The sequence below is a fragment of the Mustelus asterias genome, chromosome 20 (genome assembly GCF_964213995.1).
Source record: "Mustelus asterias chromosome 20, sMusAst1.hap1.1, whole genome shotgun sequence".
In the NCBI taxonomy this organism is placed as follows: domain Eukaryota; kingdom Metazoa; phylum Chordata; class Chondrichthyes; order Carcharhiniformes; family Triakidae; genus Mustelus; species Mustelus asterias.
In genome coordinates this window covers 72,131,976-72,144,694 of record NC_135820.1, presented here as the reverse complement: position 1 = coordinate 72,144,694, position 12,719 = coordinate 72,131,976, and the positions used below count along the sequence as shown (strand labels likewise).

General features: G+C 47.6%; 1 protein-coding gene across 1 annotated transcript in view; it reads left to right on the top strand.

The window, feature by feature from the left end:
• The first annotated feature begins 3,260 nt into the window (after positions 1-3,260).
• The window catches only part of edem2 (ER degradation enhancer, mannosidase alpha-like 2), a 40,367-nt gene continuing 30,908 nt past the window's right edge, over positions 3,261-12,719 (top strand). The window contains exons 1-3 of the mRNA XM_078236818.1: positions 3,261-3,468; positions 10,059-10,169; positions 12,567-12,606. Coding sequence (XP_078092944.1) covers positions 3,365-3,468; positions 10,059-10,169; positions 12,567-12,606 — 255 coding nt within the window. The 5' untranslated portion in view covers positions 3,261-3,364. The remainder of the gene's footprint in view (positions 3,469-10,058; positions 10,170-12,566; positions 12,607-12,719) is intronic.

Sequence of the window (12,719 nt, the reverse complement as noted above, 5' to 3'; positions counted from 1 at the left end):
AAGCTACCTTTGAAAAAGAACCACAGAGGGATTACAAACACAGATTGTGTGTCAATTGTGGCTCACTTAATGGCACTTTCACTGGTGACTCAGACAGTGCTGTGTTCAACTCTCCCTTTAGGACTTGCAAAAACCCAAGGCCGTGGTACTGAGAAAGTGCCACATTGACGGAAGCGTTGTCTTCTGAGGGCAACATTAAACTAGAATAACCTTACACTGCTGGGATGCACTACCTGAAAGGACAGCATCAGCAGATTTATTAATAACTTCCAACAGGGGAATTGGCTAAATGCTTTTAAAGGAAAGATTCGCAGGGCATTGGGGGAAAGGGAAGTGACATAGTGGGAGTAATTTAATAGTTTTTGCAAAGAACCAGTACAGGGCATGATGGGCCGAATGGTCTCTTGCAGTGCTGTATCATTCTCTTTGCTTCTTCTCTGATTAGAATCATAGAATCTTACAATGCGGAGGAAGCCATTCGGCCCATCGAGTCTGCACCGGCCACAGTTCCACCCAGGCCCTATCCCCATAACCCCATGCATTTACCCTAGCTAGTCCCCCTGACATTAAGGGCAATTTAGCATGGCCAATCAACCTAACCCGCACATCTTTGGACTGTGAGAGGAAACCAGAGCACCCGGAGGAAACCCACGCAGACACGGGGAGAATGTGCAAACTCCACACAGACAGTGACCCAAACTGGGAATTGAACCCGGGTCCCTGACGCTGTGAGGCATTGGCCATGCTAAATTCTCCCTCAGTGTACTCGAACAGACGGCGGAGTGTGGCGACTAGGGGATTTTCACAGTAACTTCTTTGCAGTGTTAAGGTAAACCTACTTGTGACACTGATAAATAAACTTTAAAAACTTTAGGTGGATGCAAAAGATCCCATGGGACTATTTTGAAGAAGTTCAGGACAATTATCCCCAGTGTCTTGGTCAATACTTAACCTTCAATTAACATCACAAAAATGGATCATCAGGTCTTTATCTCATTGCTGTTTGTGGAGGTTTACTGTGTGCAAAGTGGCTGCTGGAGTTTCCTACATTACAATAGCGACTGCATTTTAAAAGTACTTCATTGGCTGTTAAGCACTTTGAGACTTCCAGCGGTCATGAAAGGTGCTATATAAATGCAAATCTTTCTTCTTTAAAATTGAGTTTGCTGAATCTTGAAAAAAAGTCCATGCATGATGCTATGGGCGGCACGGTGGCAGAGTGGTTAGCATTGCTGCCTCACAGTGCCAGGGACCTGGGTTTGATTCCCAGCTTGGGTCACTGTCTGTTTGCACGTTCTCCCCGCGTCTGCGTGGGTTTCCTCCGGATGCTCCGGTTTCCTCCCACATTCTGAAAAACGTACTGGTCAGGTGCATTGACATGAACAGGCGCTGGAGTGTGGTGACCAGGGGAATTTCACAGTAACTTAACTGCTGTGTTAATGTAAGCCTTACTTGTGACTAATAAATAAACTTTACTTTAACCATAGAATTCCTAAAGTGCAAAAGGAAGCCATTCAGCCCATTGGGTTTGCACCAACTCTCCAAAAGGGCATCTTCCCCAAGCCCACCTCCCCCTGCCCCATCACCAGAACCCTGTGCATTTACCATGGCTAACCCATCTAACCTACACATCTTTGGACACTAAGAGGGTAATTTAGCATGGCCAATCCACCTAATCTGCACATCCTTGGACTGTGGGAGGAAACCAAAGCACCTGGAGGAAACCCACGCAGACACGGAGAGAACATGCAAACTCCACACAGTCCCCCAAGGTCATAATGACAACTTAAGATCTATATAATATCTTTAATTTAATAAAACATCCCAAAGTGCTTCACAGGAGTGTTATAAAGCAAAATGAAACATTGAACTACCTAAAGACATAATAGTTTGCTCAAAGATGTAAGCTTTAAGGAACGTTTTAAACTGGAAAGAGAGGTGGAGAAACAGAGAAGTTTAAGGAGAGAATTGCAGAACTTAGACAACTAAAGGCAGATAGTGGTGTAGGGGTAATGTCACTGGACTAATAACCCTGTAGACTTAAGTTAGTGCTGTGCTGATATGGGTTCAAATCCTAGCAGGGCAGTTGGTGAAATTTAACTTTAACTAATGAAATTGAAAGCTAGTCGTAGCAATGATGATCATGAAACTCTCAATTGTTATTTAAATGCCAAATTAGGGAATGTCCGATGCCCTTTAGGGAAGGAAGTCTGCCATCCTTACCCAGTCTGGCCTCCATGTGGCAAACGCTTGCCTTATAACGCACAAACTGGAGAAGAAGCATTTGCAAAGGCGCCAACCACCCCGAGCGTCACCGGGTGGAGCATGCAGAGGCCAAGCGTAAACAGCAGAGAGAGACAGCGCAGAATCCAGAGTGTCCCATCCACCGCATCAAACATCACCTGCCAAACCCTGTGGCAGAGTCTGCGGCTCCAGGATTGGAACATTCAGCCACCGCAGAACCCACCTCTCCAGAGTGGGTGCAAATCATCTACAACCCTGAGGAACTGCCTAAGAAGAAAGATGTCCAATGCACCATGCAATGAAAACAGGAGCACAGCCATTGAGGAAACTGCAACATTTTGGCTGTTGCAATATATGGAATATTGCAATATATCAAATGCACCATGCAATGAAAACAGGAGCTCAGCCATTGAGGAAACTGCAACATATTGGCTGTTGCAATATATGGAATATTGCAATATATCAAATGCACCATGCAATGAAAACAGGAGCACTGCCATTGAGGAAACTGCAACATACTGACTGTTGCAATATATGGAATATTGCAATATATCAAATGCACCATGCAATGAAAACAGGAGCACAGCCATTGAGGAAACTGCAACATATTGGCTGTTGCAATATATGGAATATTGCAATATATCAAGTGCACCATGCAATGAAAACAGGAGCACTGCCATTGAGGAAACTGCAACATATTGGCTGTTGCAATATATGGAATATTGCAATATATCAAATGCACCATGCAATGAAAACAGGAGCTCAGCCATTGAGGAAACTGCAACATATTGGCTGTTGCAATATATGGAATATTGCAATATATCAAATGCACCATGCAATGAAAACAGGAGCACTGCCATTGAGGAAACTGCAACATATTGGCTGTTGCAATATATGGAATATTGCAATATATCAAATGCACCATGCAATGAAAACAGGAGCACAGCCATTGAGGAAACTGCAACATTTTGGCTGAGTCAGCATTTCAGTTCGTGGAGCAGGCACAGGGCGCAGGCGCACAGAGGCATTCGCTTCCGGGTTTGCAGAGAGGGGGAGACAGCGGCCTGTCAATCAAACCGTCCCGGGGACAGAGCGCTGCAGCGGGAGGCGACACAGATAGATGCTGGGCATCCTCTACACCGCCTGCATCTCCATAGTGCTGGGAGCGGGGGGCCACAATGCAAAAGGCAAAGAGATCCAGGCGGAGGAGATGGCCGAGTACAGGTCGGTGCTGCACGCTGGGCATTGCATTGCATTGCACTGCAGGAAAGGGAGGGCTGGTGTGGAGCTCACCTCCTGTTTTGCACATTGCTGCTGCCCTTTGCAAAGTTATGTTTCGACTTGGGCAGAGGAAACTGTGGCCGGGAATAAATGCATCCTGCCCGAGTTTGCTGCTGAATTGGGCTGGCTGTGTTACACCTTTAACACAATGCCTTGCTGTGCTGAGAATGTCTGAGCTCTGGGTTGTTACTCTCTGAAAAGAAGCATTTGGTTTGCTTGGGAGAATCTCCCTTGTGATGCAACTCTTTTCTGCTGGTGAATACAGACAGAGGAAAGTGGAATTCACTGCTGACAGTAGCTTCCCCCCTTCCTCTTCCTTTACAAAAGTTATAGGGAGTGGATGAAGTTTCCAGTTTCCTGGTCTTGCTGCATTGTGGTTCCTGCTGGAGTTGCAATTCTCTGACACCTCTGAAGCACAGAAAGATTTGCCCAGCATGGGAGGGGGCAGCCATTGATTCATGTCAGGGCCTGAGCTAATCCCACTCCCCAGCTCTTGTTCTGGACCCTCTCTGGGCTGGGTTAGGTTCCCGCACCTCAAGGCAATATTTTTAAAAACGTGGTGAGGTTTTCTGCATTTGCCAGTGAGTTCCAGATCCCTCTGGGTCAAAAGAAAATACTCCTCAACTTCCTCTAATCATTCTTCCAATTACTTGGTGGGGGAGGGCACTGTGGTTAGCACTGCTGCCTCACAGCGCCAGGGACCCGGGTTCGATTCCTGGCTTGGGTCACTGTGTCTGTGTGGAGTTTGCACATTCTCCCTGTATCTGCGTGGGTTTCTCTGGATGCTCTGGTTTCCTCCCACAGTCCGAAAGACGTGCTGGTTAAGTGCATTGGCCAAGCTAAATTCTCCCTCAGTGTACCTGAACAGGCGCCGGAGTGTGGCGACGAGGAGATTTTCACAGTAACTTCATTGCAGTGTTAATGTGAACCTACTTGTGACACTAATAAAAATAAACTTTAAAAACTTTTAAATGTTCCTCTAATCCTTCTTCCAATTAGTTTAAACCTATGCCCCCCTAGCTTTTGACATCTTTTCCAAAAGAAATACGTCCTTCCGATCCATTCTTTATCAAGGACTCTCATAACTTTGTACATCTCAGATCATCCCTCATCCTCCTCTGTTCCAGAGTAAACAAGCCCAGCTTATCTCGTCTTTCCTCATAAGTAAAATTCTCCATTCCTGGCAATATCTCATAGAATCCCTATAGTACAGGCACGGTAACACAGTGGTTAGCACTGCTGCTTCACAGCTCCAGGGACCTGGGTTCGATTCCCGGCTTGGGTCACTGTCTGTGTGGAGTTCGCACATTCTCCCCGTGTCTGCGTGGGTTTCCTCCGGGTGCTCCGGTTTCCTCCCACAGTCCAACGATGTGCGGGTTAGGTTGATTGGCCATGCTAAAATTGCCCTTAGTGTCCTGGGATGCGTAGGTTAGAGGGATTAGTGGGTAAAATATGTAGGGATATGGGGGTAGGGCCTGGGTGGGATTGTGGTCGGTGCAGACTCGATGGGCCGAATGGCCTCTTCCTGTGCTGTAGGGTTTCTAAGATTCTAAGAAGGAGGCCATTCGGTCCATTGAGTCTGTACCGACCACAATCCTACCCAGGCCGTATTCCCGCAACCCCATGCATTTACCCTGCTAATCCCCCGACACTAAGGGGCAATTTAGCATGGCCAATCAACCTAACCCGCACATCTTTGGATTGTGGGAGGAAACCGGAACACCCGGAGGAAACCCACGCAGACACGGGGAGAATGTGCTAACTCCACACAGATAGTGACCTGAGGCTGGAATTGAACCTGGGACCCTGGCACTGAGTGACAGCAATGCTAACCACTGTATCCTCTCCTCTGTATCCCGTCTAGCGCTACCACATCTTTCCTGTAATGAGGTGATCAGGAGCAGTAAGAACATAAGGTGTGTCCATGCTCTGTATTGTTCTCTGTGCCAGTCGTGAGGAGCTGTTGGCACCTATTGCCTGTCCTGTAAGGGGCTCAAACCTGTGCCCACCAGTCATCTTGTGACCACATTTGCCTTAAAACACATATGACTTAATGATCTTTAGGAGGGAAGTAAAACTAAACTATTTTCTAGACATGGTCTTCCTGCAGTCACAGTGGGTCTAAGATGGCAGGCTTGTTGATTGAAGATTGGAACCCGAAGAGGGGAGGAGGTAGAGGGGGAGGGTGAGAAAGGAGAAGGAGGGACGGCACAGTGGTTAGCACTGCTGCTTCACAGCGCCAGGGACCCAGGGTCCATTCCGGACTCGGGTAACTGTGTGTGTGGAATCTGCACATTCTTCCCCGTGTCTACGTAGATTTCCTCCCACAATCGAAAGTTGTGCAAGTTAGGTGGATTGCCCATGCTAAATTGCCCCTTAGTACCCAAAGATGTGTAGGTTAGGGGATTGGCAGGGTAAATGCGCCCTGGGTGCGATGCTGTGTCAGAGAATTGGTGCAGACTCGATGGGCTGAATGGCCTCCTGCACTGTAGGGATTCTATGATATGAAAGAGAGGCAGAGGATCTCCTCATTAACCTGCCCCTGGACCAGTCCAGGTTGACCATGAACAGGTTCAGGCAGTAGGTGGTCGTCCAACCCGACTGTCTACCCCACGACCGCGGCCACATCCGCGACTGGGTGGCCTTGGAGTGGGAACACGTGGTGTCCACCGGCTTGAGGCCTTCCCTGATTGATGGATGGATGCCGCAGGGGCCGGTGTGTATCATCACCCCACTCCCGCTAATGATACTGGTTGAGTTTAGTGTTTTATTTTAGTTACAGCGCCCCAGCAGGGGCTGTCACCCCTGTTGTTTTTGTTCAGTTTATTTTTCAGTTGTGTGTAAATAGAGACTTAGGTGGTGGGGAACCCCCAGTGGAGAGCTCTCTGAGTGGGAGTCCTCCCTTTTCCAGCGGCGGGGATGGTGCTGTATGCGGCAGGGCCACCAGACCGTGGATTATAGTGGTTCACGCACTCCCAGGCCTCATGTCTTTCCTGCGGCCAAGGGGAATCTGTGTTCCGCGTTGGTGTAGATTGCCCAAGGTTGCAGCCGCTTTTTAATTATTTGACGGGGCTTCTCAACGTTTGGTGCACTTCAGCCCCACACTCCGAATCTCCATTTCCCTTCGGTAACTTGGGATTTGCCCTGGTGTCCCTTTTGAGAACCGTCACTCCCTAATTTTGTTTTATTTCCATAGAACCCATACAGCGCAGAAGTCGGCCCATCGAATCTGCACTGACAACAATCCCGCCCCCCCCCAGACCCTTTCCCCGTAACCCCACATATTTACCCTGCTAATCCCCTTGACACTAAGGGGCAATTTAGCACGGTCAATCAATCTGACCCGCACATCTTTGGACTGTGGGAGGGAACTGGAGCACTCGGAGGAAACCCACACAGACACGGGGAGAATGTGCAAACTCCACGCAGACAGTGACCCAAGCTGGGAATCGAACCCGGGTCCCTGGCGCTGTGAGGCAGCCGTGGTAATCACTGTGCCGCCCGATTTGCTTAATTTTGTTCAACTGTCTATGAAGAGAGGCTGACACGGTGTCCACAGGTGCGCTTGTGGTTTTCTGCCTCTGATGGATGCCACATGTGCTGGAGTGCAACATCAGCCCCCAGGAAGGTCTATTTAATTTGAGATGTTTCCTTTAAAGTTTTTGTTTTTGTCACAGCATCCCTTTAAGGGGTGGTTCAGCAGTTAATTAGTTTATTTACTTCATTGGTCGGGGTGGCACAGTGGTTAGCACTGCTGCCTCACAGCGTCAGGGACCTGGGTTCAATTCTCTGTCTGTGCGGAGTCTGCACGTTCTCCCCGTGTTTTCCCTCCGGCTGCTCCGGTTTCCTCCCACAGTCCAAAGATATGCGGGCTAGGTTGATTGACCATGCTAAATTGCCCCTTGGTGTCAGGGGGTTAGTAGTTAAAGTTTATTTATTAGTCACAAGTAAGGCTTACATTAACATTGCAATGAAGTTACTGTGAAATTCCCCCAGTCGTCACACTCCGACGCCTGTTCGGGTCAATGCCCCTAACCAGCACGTCTTTCGGACTGTAGGAGGAAACCGGAGCACCCGGAGGAAACCCACGCAGACACGGGGAGAATGTGCAAACTCCACACAGACAGTGACCCAAGCCGGGAATCGAACCCGGGTCCCTGGCGCTGTGAGGCAGCAGTGCTAACCACTGTGCCGCCCTGTAGGGTATATAAGTAGGGTTGTGGGGATAGGGCTTGGATGGGATTGTGGTCGGTGCAGACTTGATTGGCCGAATGGCCTCCTGGATTGTAAGGATTCTATAATTCCTACAGGATTCTATAATTTACTCAAAATTTTGAGTATGAAGAGAGACTTCCCCTTTCAGGGATTGTTTGTACATTTTATTGGCTTACTTGATTATTTAATTACCAAAAGAGTTCGAAAGGAGACATCTGGGGCACTGAGTGTTGGTCAGGGAGGAAGCAGACATCTGTAATGTTGCATTCTGTAAATTAATCCAGTATTAAGTAAAGGATCGATATCTGGATTCCTGCTTCACCATCTGGCTTTCGAATGAATTAATAAAGATTTCTCAGTCGCTTGGTTTGAAGCATATTTGATGATGTTTTCAGGCAGGTTAGACGACTGGCTGACTCATAAATGTGAATATACGATCTAGGAAGGAAATGTTACTCATGACCAATGGTTATTTGCTGTTTGGAATTTTTATTTGTTGAGTTGGGTTATTATGGAAATTACAGCACAGTGATAATGTTAATGTTAAGGGTGGCACGGTAGCACAGTGGTTAGCACTGCTGCTTCACGGCGCCAGGGACCTAGGTTCGATTCCCGGCTTGGGTCACTGCCTGTGTGGAGTTTGCACATTCTCCTCGTGTCTGCGGGGGTTTCCTCCGGGTGCTCCGGTTTCCTCCCACAGTCCAAAGATGTGCGGGTTAGGTTGATTGGCCATGCTAAAAAATTGCCCCTTAGTGTCCTGAGATGCGTAGGTTAGAGGGATTAGCGGGTAAATATGTAGGGATATGGGGGTAGGGCCTGGGTGGGATTGTGATCGGTGCAGACTCGATGGGCCGAATGGCCTCTTTGTGCACTGTAGGGTTTCTAAGTTACTGGGCTAAAGTAAATGTTAAAGTTTGTATATTTATTAGTGTCACAAGTAGCCTTACATTAACACTGCAATAAAGTTACTGTGAGAATCCTCTAGTCGCCACACTCCGGCGCCTGTTCGGGTACACTGAGGGAGAATTTAGAATGGCCAATGCACCTAACCAGCATTTCTTTCGGACTGTAGAGTCAGCCCATGGAGTCTGTAACGACTACAATCCCACCCAGGCCCTACCCACATAACCCCATGCATTTACCTCAGCTAGTTCCTGACACTAAGGGAGAATTTAGCATGGCCAATCCACCTAACCCGCACATCTTTGGACTGTGGGAGGAAACCGGAGCACCTGGAGGAAACCCACGCAGACACGGGGAGAACGTGCAGACTCCACACAGTCAGTGACCCAAGCCGGGAATCGAACCCAGGTCCCTGGCGCTGTGAGGCAGCAGTGCTAACCACTGTGCCTCCCTAGTAATCCAGAGGTCCAGACTAATGTTCCAGGGATATGGGATTGCCCACTGACATTGAGTAGGCTCGACTTATATTCTCTAGAGTTTAGAAGATGAAAAGGTGATCTCATTGAAACATATAAAATTCTCAAGGGGCGTGACGGGGTTTGACACAGCAGCTACTCGGAAGATAAATTCAGTTAATTATTTGGAATAAAAGGCTAGCCTCATTAATTATGATCACAAAGCCACTGTTTTGTCATTTTTTAAAAACCATGAGGTTCGTTAATCCCCTTCAGGGAAGGGAATCTGCCATCCTTGTCTACATGTGACTCCAGACCCACACCACAGTGTTTGATGCTTCACTGTCCTCCGTAATGGATCGCTTGCCACTCGGAGGGCATTTAGGGATGGGTGAGAAATGCTGACCTTGCCAGTGACGCTCACATCACAAGAATGGACAAAACACATTGAACAATTTTATCTGTGACATTTGATCAATTGAATAAGCAACTCAGGCCTTGCTTACGTGACTTACTCCCACAGTAAGAACTCGGGTGGCGCAGTGACACAGTGGTTAGCACTGCTGCCTCTCAGCGCCAGGGACCCGGGTTTGATTCTGGCTTAGGTCACTGTCTGTGCGGAGTCTGCACCTTCTCGCCGTGCTTGTGTGGGTTTCCTCCGGGTGCTCCGGTTTCCTCCCACAGTCTAAGGATGTGCGGGTTGGGTGGATCGGCCATGCTAAATTGTCCCTTAGTGTCAGGGACTAGTTAGGGTAAATGCATGGGGCTGTGGGGGTAGGGCCTGGGTGGGATTGTGGTTGGTGCAGACTCAATGGGCCGAATGGCCTCCTTCTGCACTGTAGGGACTCTCTGATTCTGTATTTTTACCGATCCTTTTAGGTTCTGTGCTTCTTTAGGGTTTGTCTGGGGAATTGGTACGAACTGGAATACAAGTCTCCTATATGTATTTCTTCCCCTCAGAGAGCGAGTCAAAGACATGTTTTATCATGCCTACAACAACTACCTGGAGAACGCTTTCCCTTATGACGAGCTACGACCTTTGACTTGTGATGGCCAAGACACCTGGGGGAGGTAAGGTGTAGCTGACCTTCAGCTGCATTCATTTTCTTGCAAAAAAAAAATTCTCTTTTGATTTTTGTAAGAAGAGGTTTTTGAGGGAATCTAACCCACCCCAAACTTTTACAAACATTGCTAAACTTTAGATTAATTTGATTAGGCCTTTGTGTGTATGCACGTTCATGGGAAAATAGCAGTTCAATAATGCATCTTTTTAATAAGGCTCCCTCTCGGTTGTGTTAGTTTTGGGAATGTGTCACAATTGGGTGAGGAAGTCCCAGGTTCAGTCTCTAGTGTTAGCTGATTGTGTTACGGTTAATCTTCGGAGAGGGAAGGGGGTTTCCATTTTTGATTGCTGCCTTCGGTCGATGGATGATTGCATCATAAGACATAGGAGCAGAATTAGGCCACTCGGCCCATCGAGTCTGCTCCGCCATTCAATCATGGCTGATACTTTTTATTAAAGGCATTTGACCTGGTTTATTATTATCACATGTATTGGGATACAGTGAAAAGTATTGTTTCTTGCGCGCTATACAGAGAAAGCATACCGTTCATAGAGTACATAGGGGAGAAGGAAAGGGGAGGGTGCAGAATGTAGTGTTACAGTCATAGCTAGTGTGTAGAGAAAGATTAGCTTAATGTATGGTAGATCCATTCAAAAGTCTGACAGCAGCAGGGAAGAAGCTGTTCTTGAGTCTGTTGGTCCGTGACCTCAGACCTTTGTATCTTTTTCCCAACGGAAGAAGGTGGAAGAGAGAATGTCTGCCGTGCGTGGGGTCCTTAATTATGCTGGCTGCTTTGCCGAGGCAGTGGGAAGAGTAGACAGAGTCAATGGATGGGAGGCTGGTTTGCGTGATGGACTGGGCTACATTCACGACCTTTTGTAGTTCCTTGCGGTCTTGGGCAGAGCAGGAGCCATACCAAGCTGTGATACAACCAGAAAGAATGCTTTCTATGGGGCATCTGTAAAAGATGGTGAGAGTCGTAGCTGACACCCCTCACATTGAGCCAGTGTATCCTCACATTGAGCCAGTGTATCCTGTAGCCAGACATGTCCATCTTATTAAAAAGTTAGCAAACTTTGACCAGCAACTTTGAAACAAAAATTGACGCACAGAAATAAGTAATTACCAATGTTAAAACCGACTCAAGAACAGCTTCTTCCCTGCTGCCGTCAGACTTTTGAATGGACCAATCTTGCATTAAGTTGATCTTTCTCTACACCCTAGCTATGACTGTAACACTACATTCTGCACTCACTCCTTTCCTTCTCTATGAACGGTATGCTTTGTCTGTATAGCACGCAAGAAACAATACTTTTCACTGTATCTCAATACATGTGACAATAATAAATCAAGTTACACTGAAAGTGCAGTGGGGTACAAACTTGTAACTTTAAACGTAGGTGTGCTTAACATGCCTTCATAGAACATAGAACATTACAGCACAGTACAGGCCCTTCGGCCCTCGATGTTGCGCCGACCAGTGGAACCAATCTAAAGCCCCTCTAATCTACACTATTCCAATATCATCCATATGTTTATCCAATAACCATTTGAATGCTCTTAATGTTGATGAGTCCACTACTGCAGCAGGCAGGGCATTCCACGCCCTTCCTACTCTCTGAGTAAAGAACCTACCTCCAACATCTGTCCTATATCTATCACCCCTCAATTTAAAGCTATGTCCCCTCGTGCTAGCCATCACCATCCGAGGAAAAAGGCTCTCACTGTCCATCCTATCTAATCCTCTGATCATCTTGTATGCCTCTATTAAGTCACCTCTTAACCTTCTTCTCTCTAACGAAAACAGCCTCAAGCCCCTCAGCCTTTCCTCATACGATTTTCCCACCATACCAGGCAACATCCTGGTAAATCTCCTCTGCACCCTTTCCAACACTTCCACATCTTTCCTACTCCTTAAAGGGGGGTGGGGTTGGGGGGGCGGTGGGGGCAACAAGGGATGGCTCACATCCTGAGAGTAAATAAAAAACCCATGCATGGAACTGGATGGGACGGGGCCTCATTTTAATTTGCAAACTGGAACCAGGACCCTGGATGCAATGAAAGCAGATGGCGGGCGGTATGTGTCTAGTCGTGCTAACTCACGCAGCCTGCAAAGGCCTCTGGTTCAGTCGATCCCCTGTCCCGGATTAGTTGACCTCAGCTGGAGGTCAATCAGGTCAGAGGTCAAGAGTGACCAGCTGCCAGAGGGCTGAAGGGAACCCAAGCTACAGAATTCTGTCATGGTCGGATGCTTTTGAGGGAGTAAGTGAGTAAAAATTCTCGGGAGATTAAGCGCAAATAAACTTTTATTACAGCCACTCATTGAATCGGGATACAGTCCAGTTGCCGTGGCAACATTCTTCCTTACTGTGCAAAAAGTTAATTTTATTTTCTGCGTTTGCAGCTTTTCCCTGACGCTGATCGATGCGTTGGACACGTTGTTGGTAAGTGCTTGCTTTTGCTTCGATTGACTTGATGGTCTGGATATATTCAGAACAGTTTGAAGTCAGAACTGCTTCCCAGACTGGGGAGAGAGTCTGGCCAAGCCACCAACAGC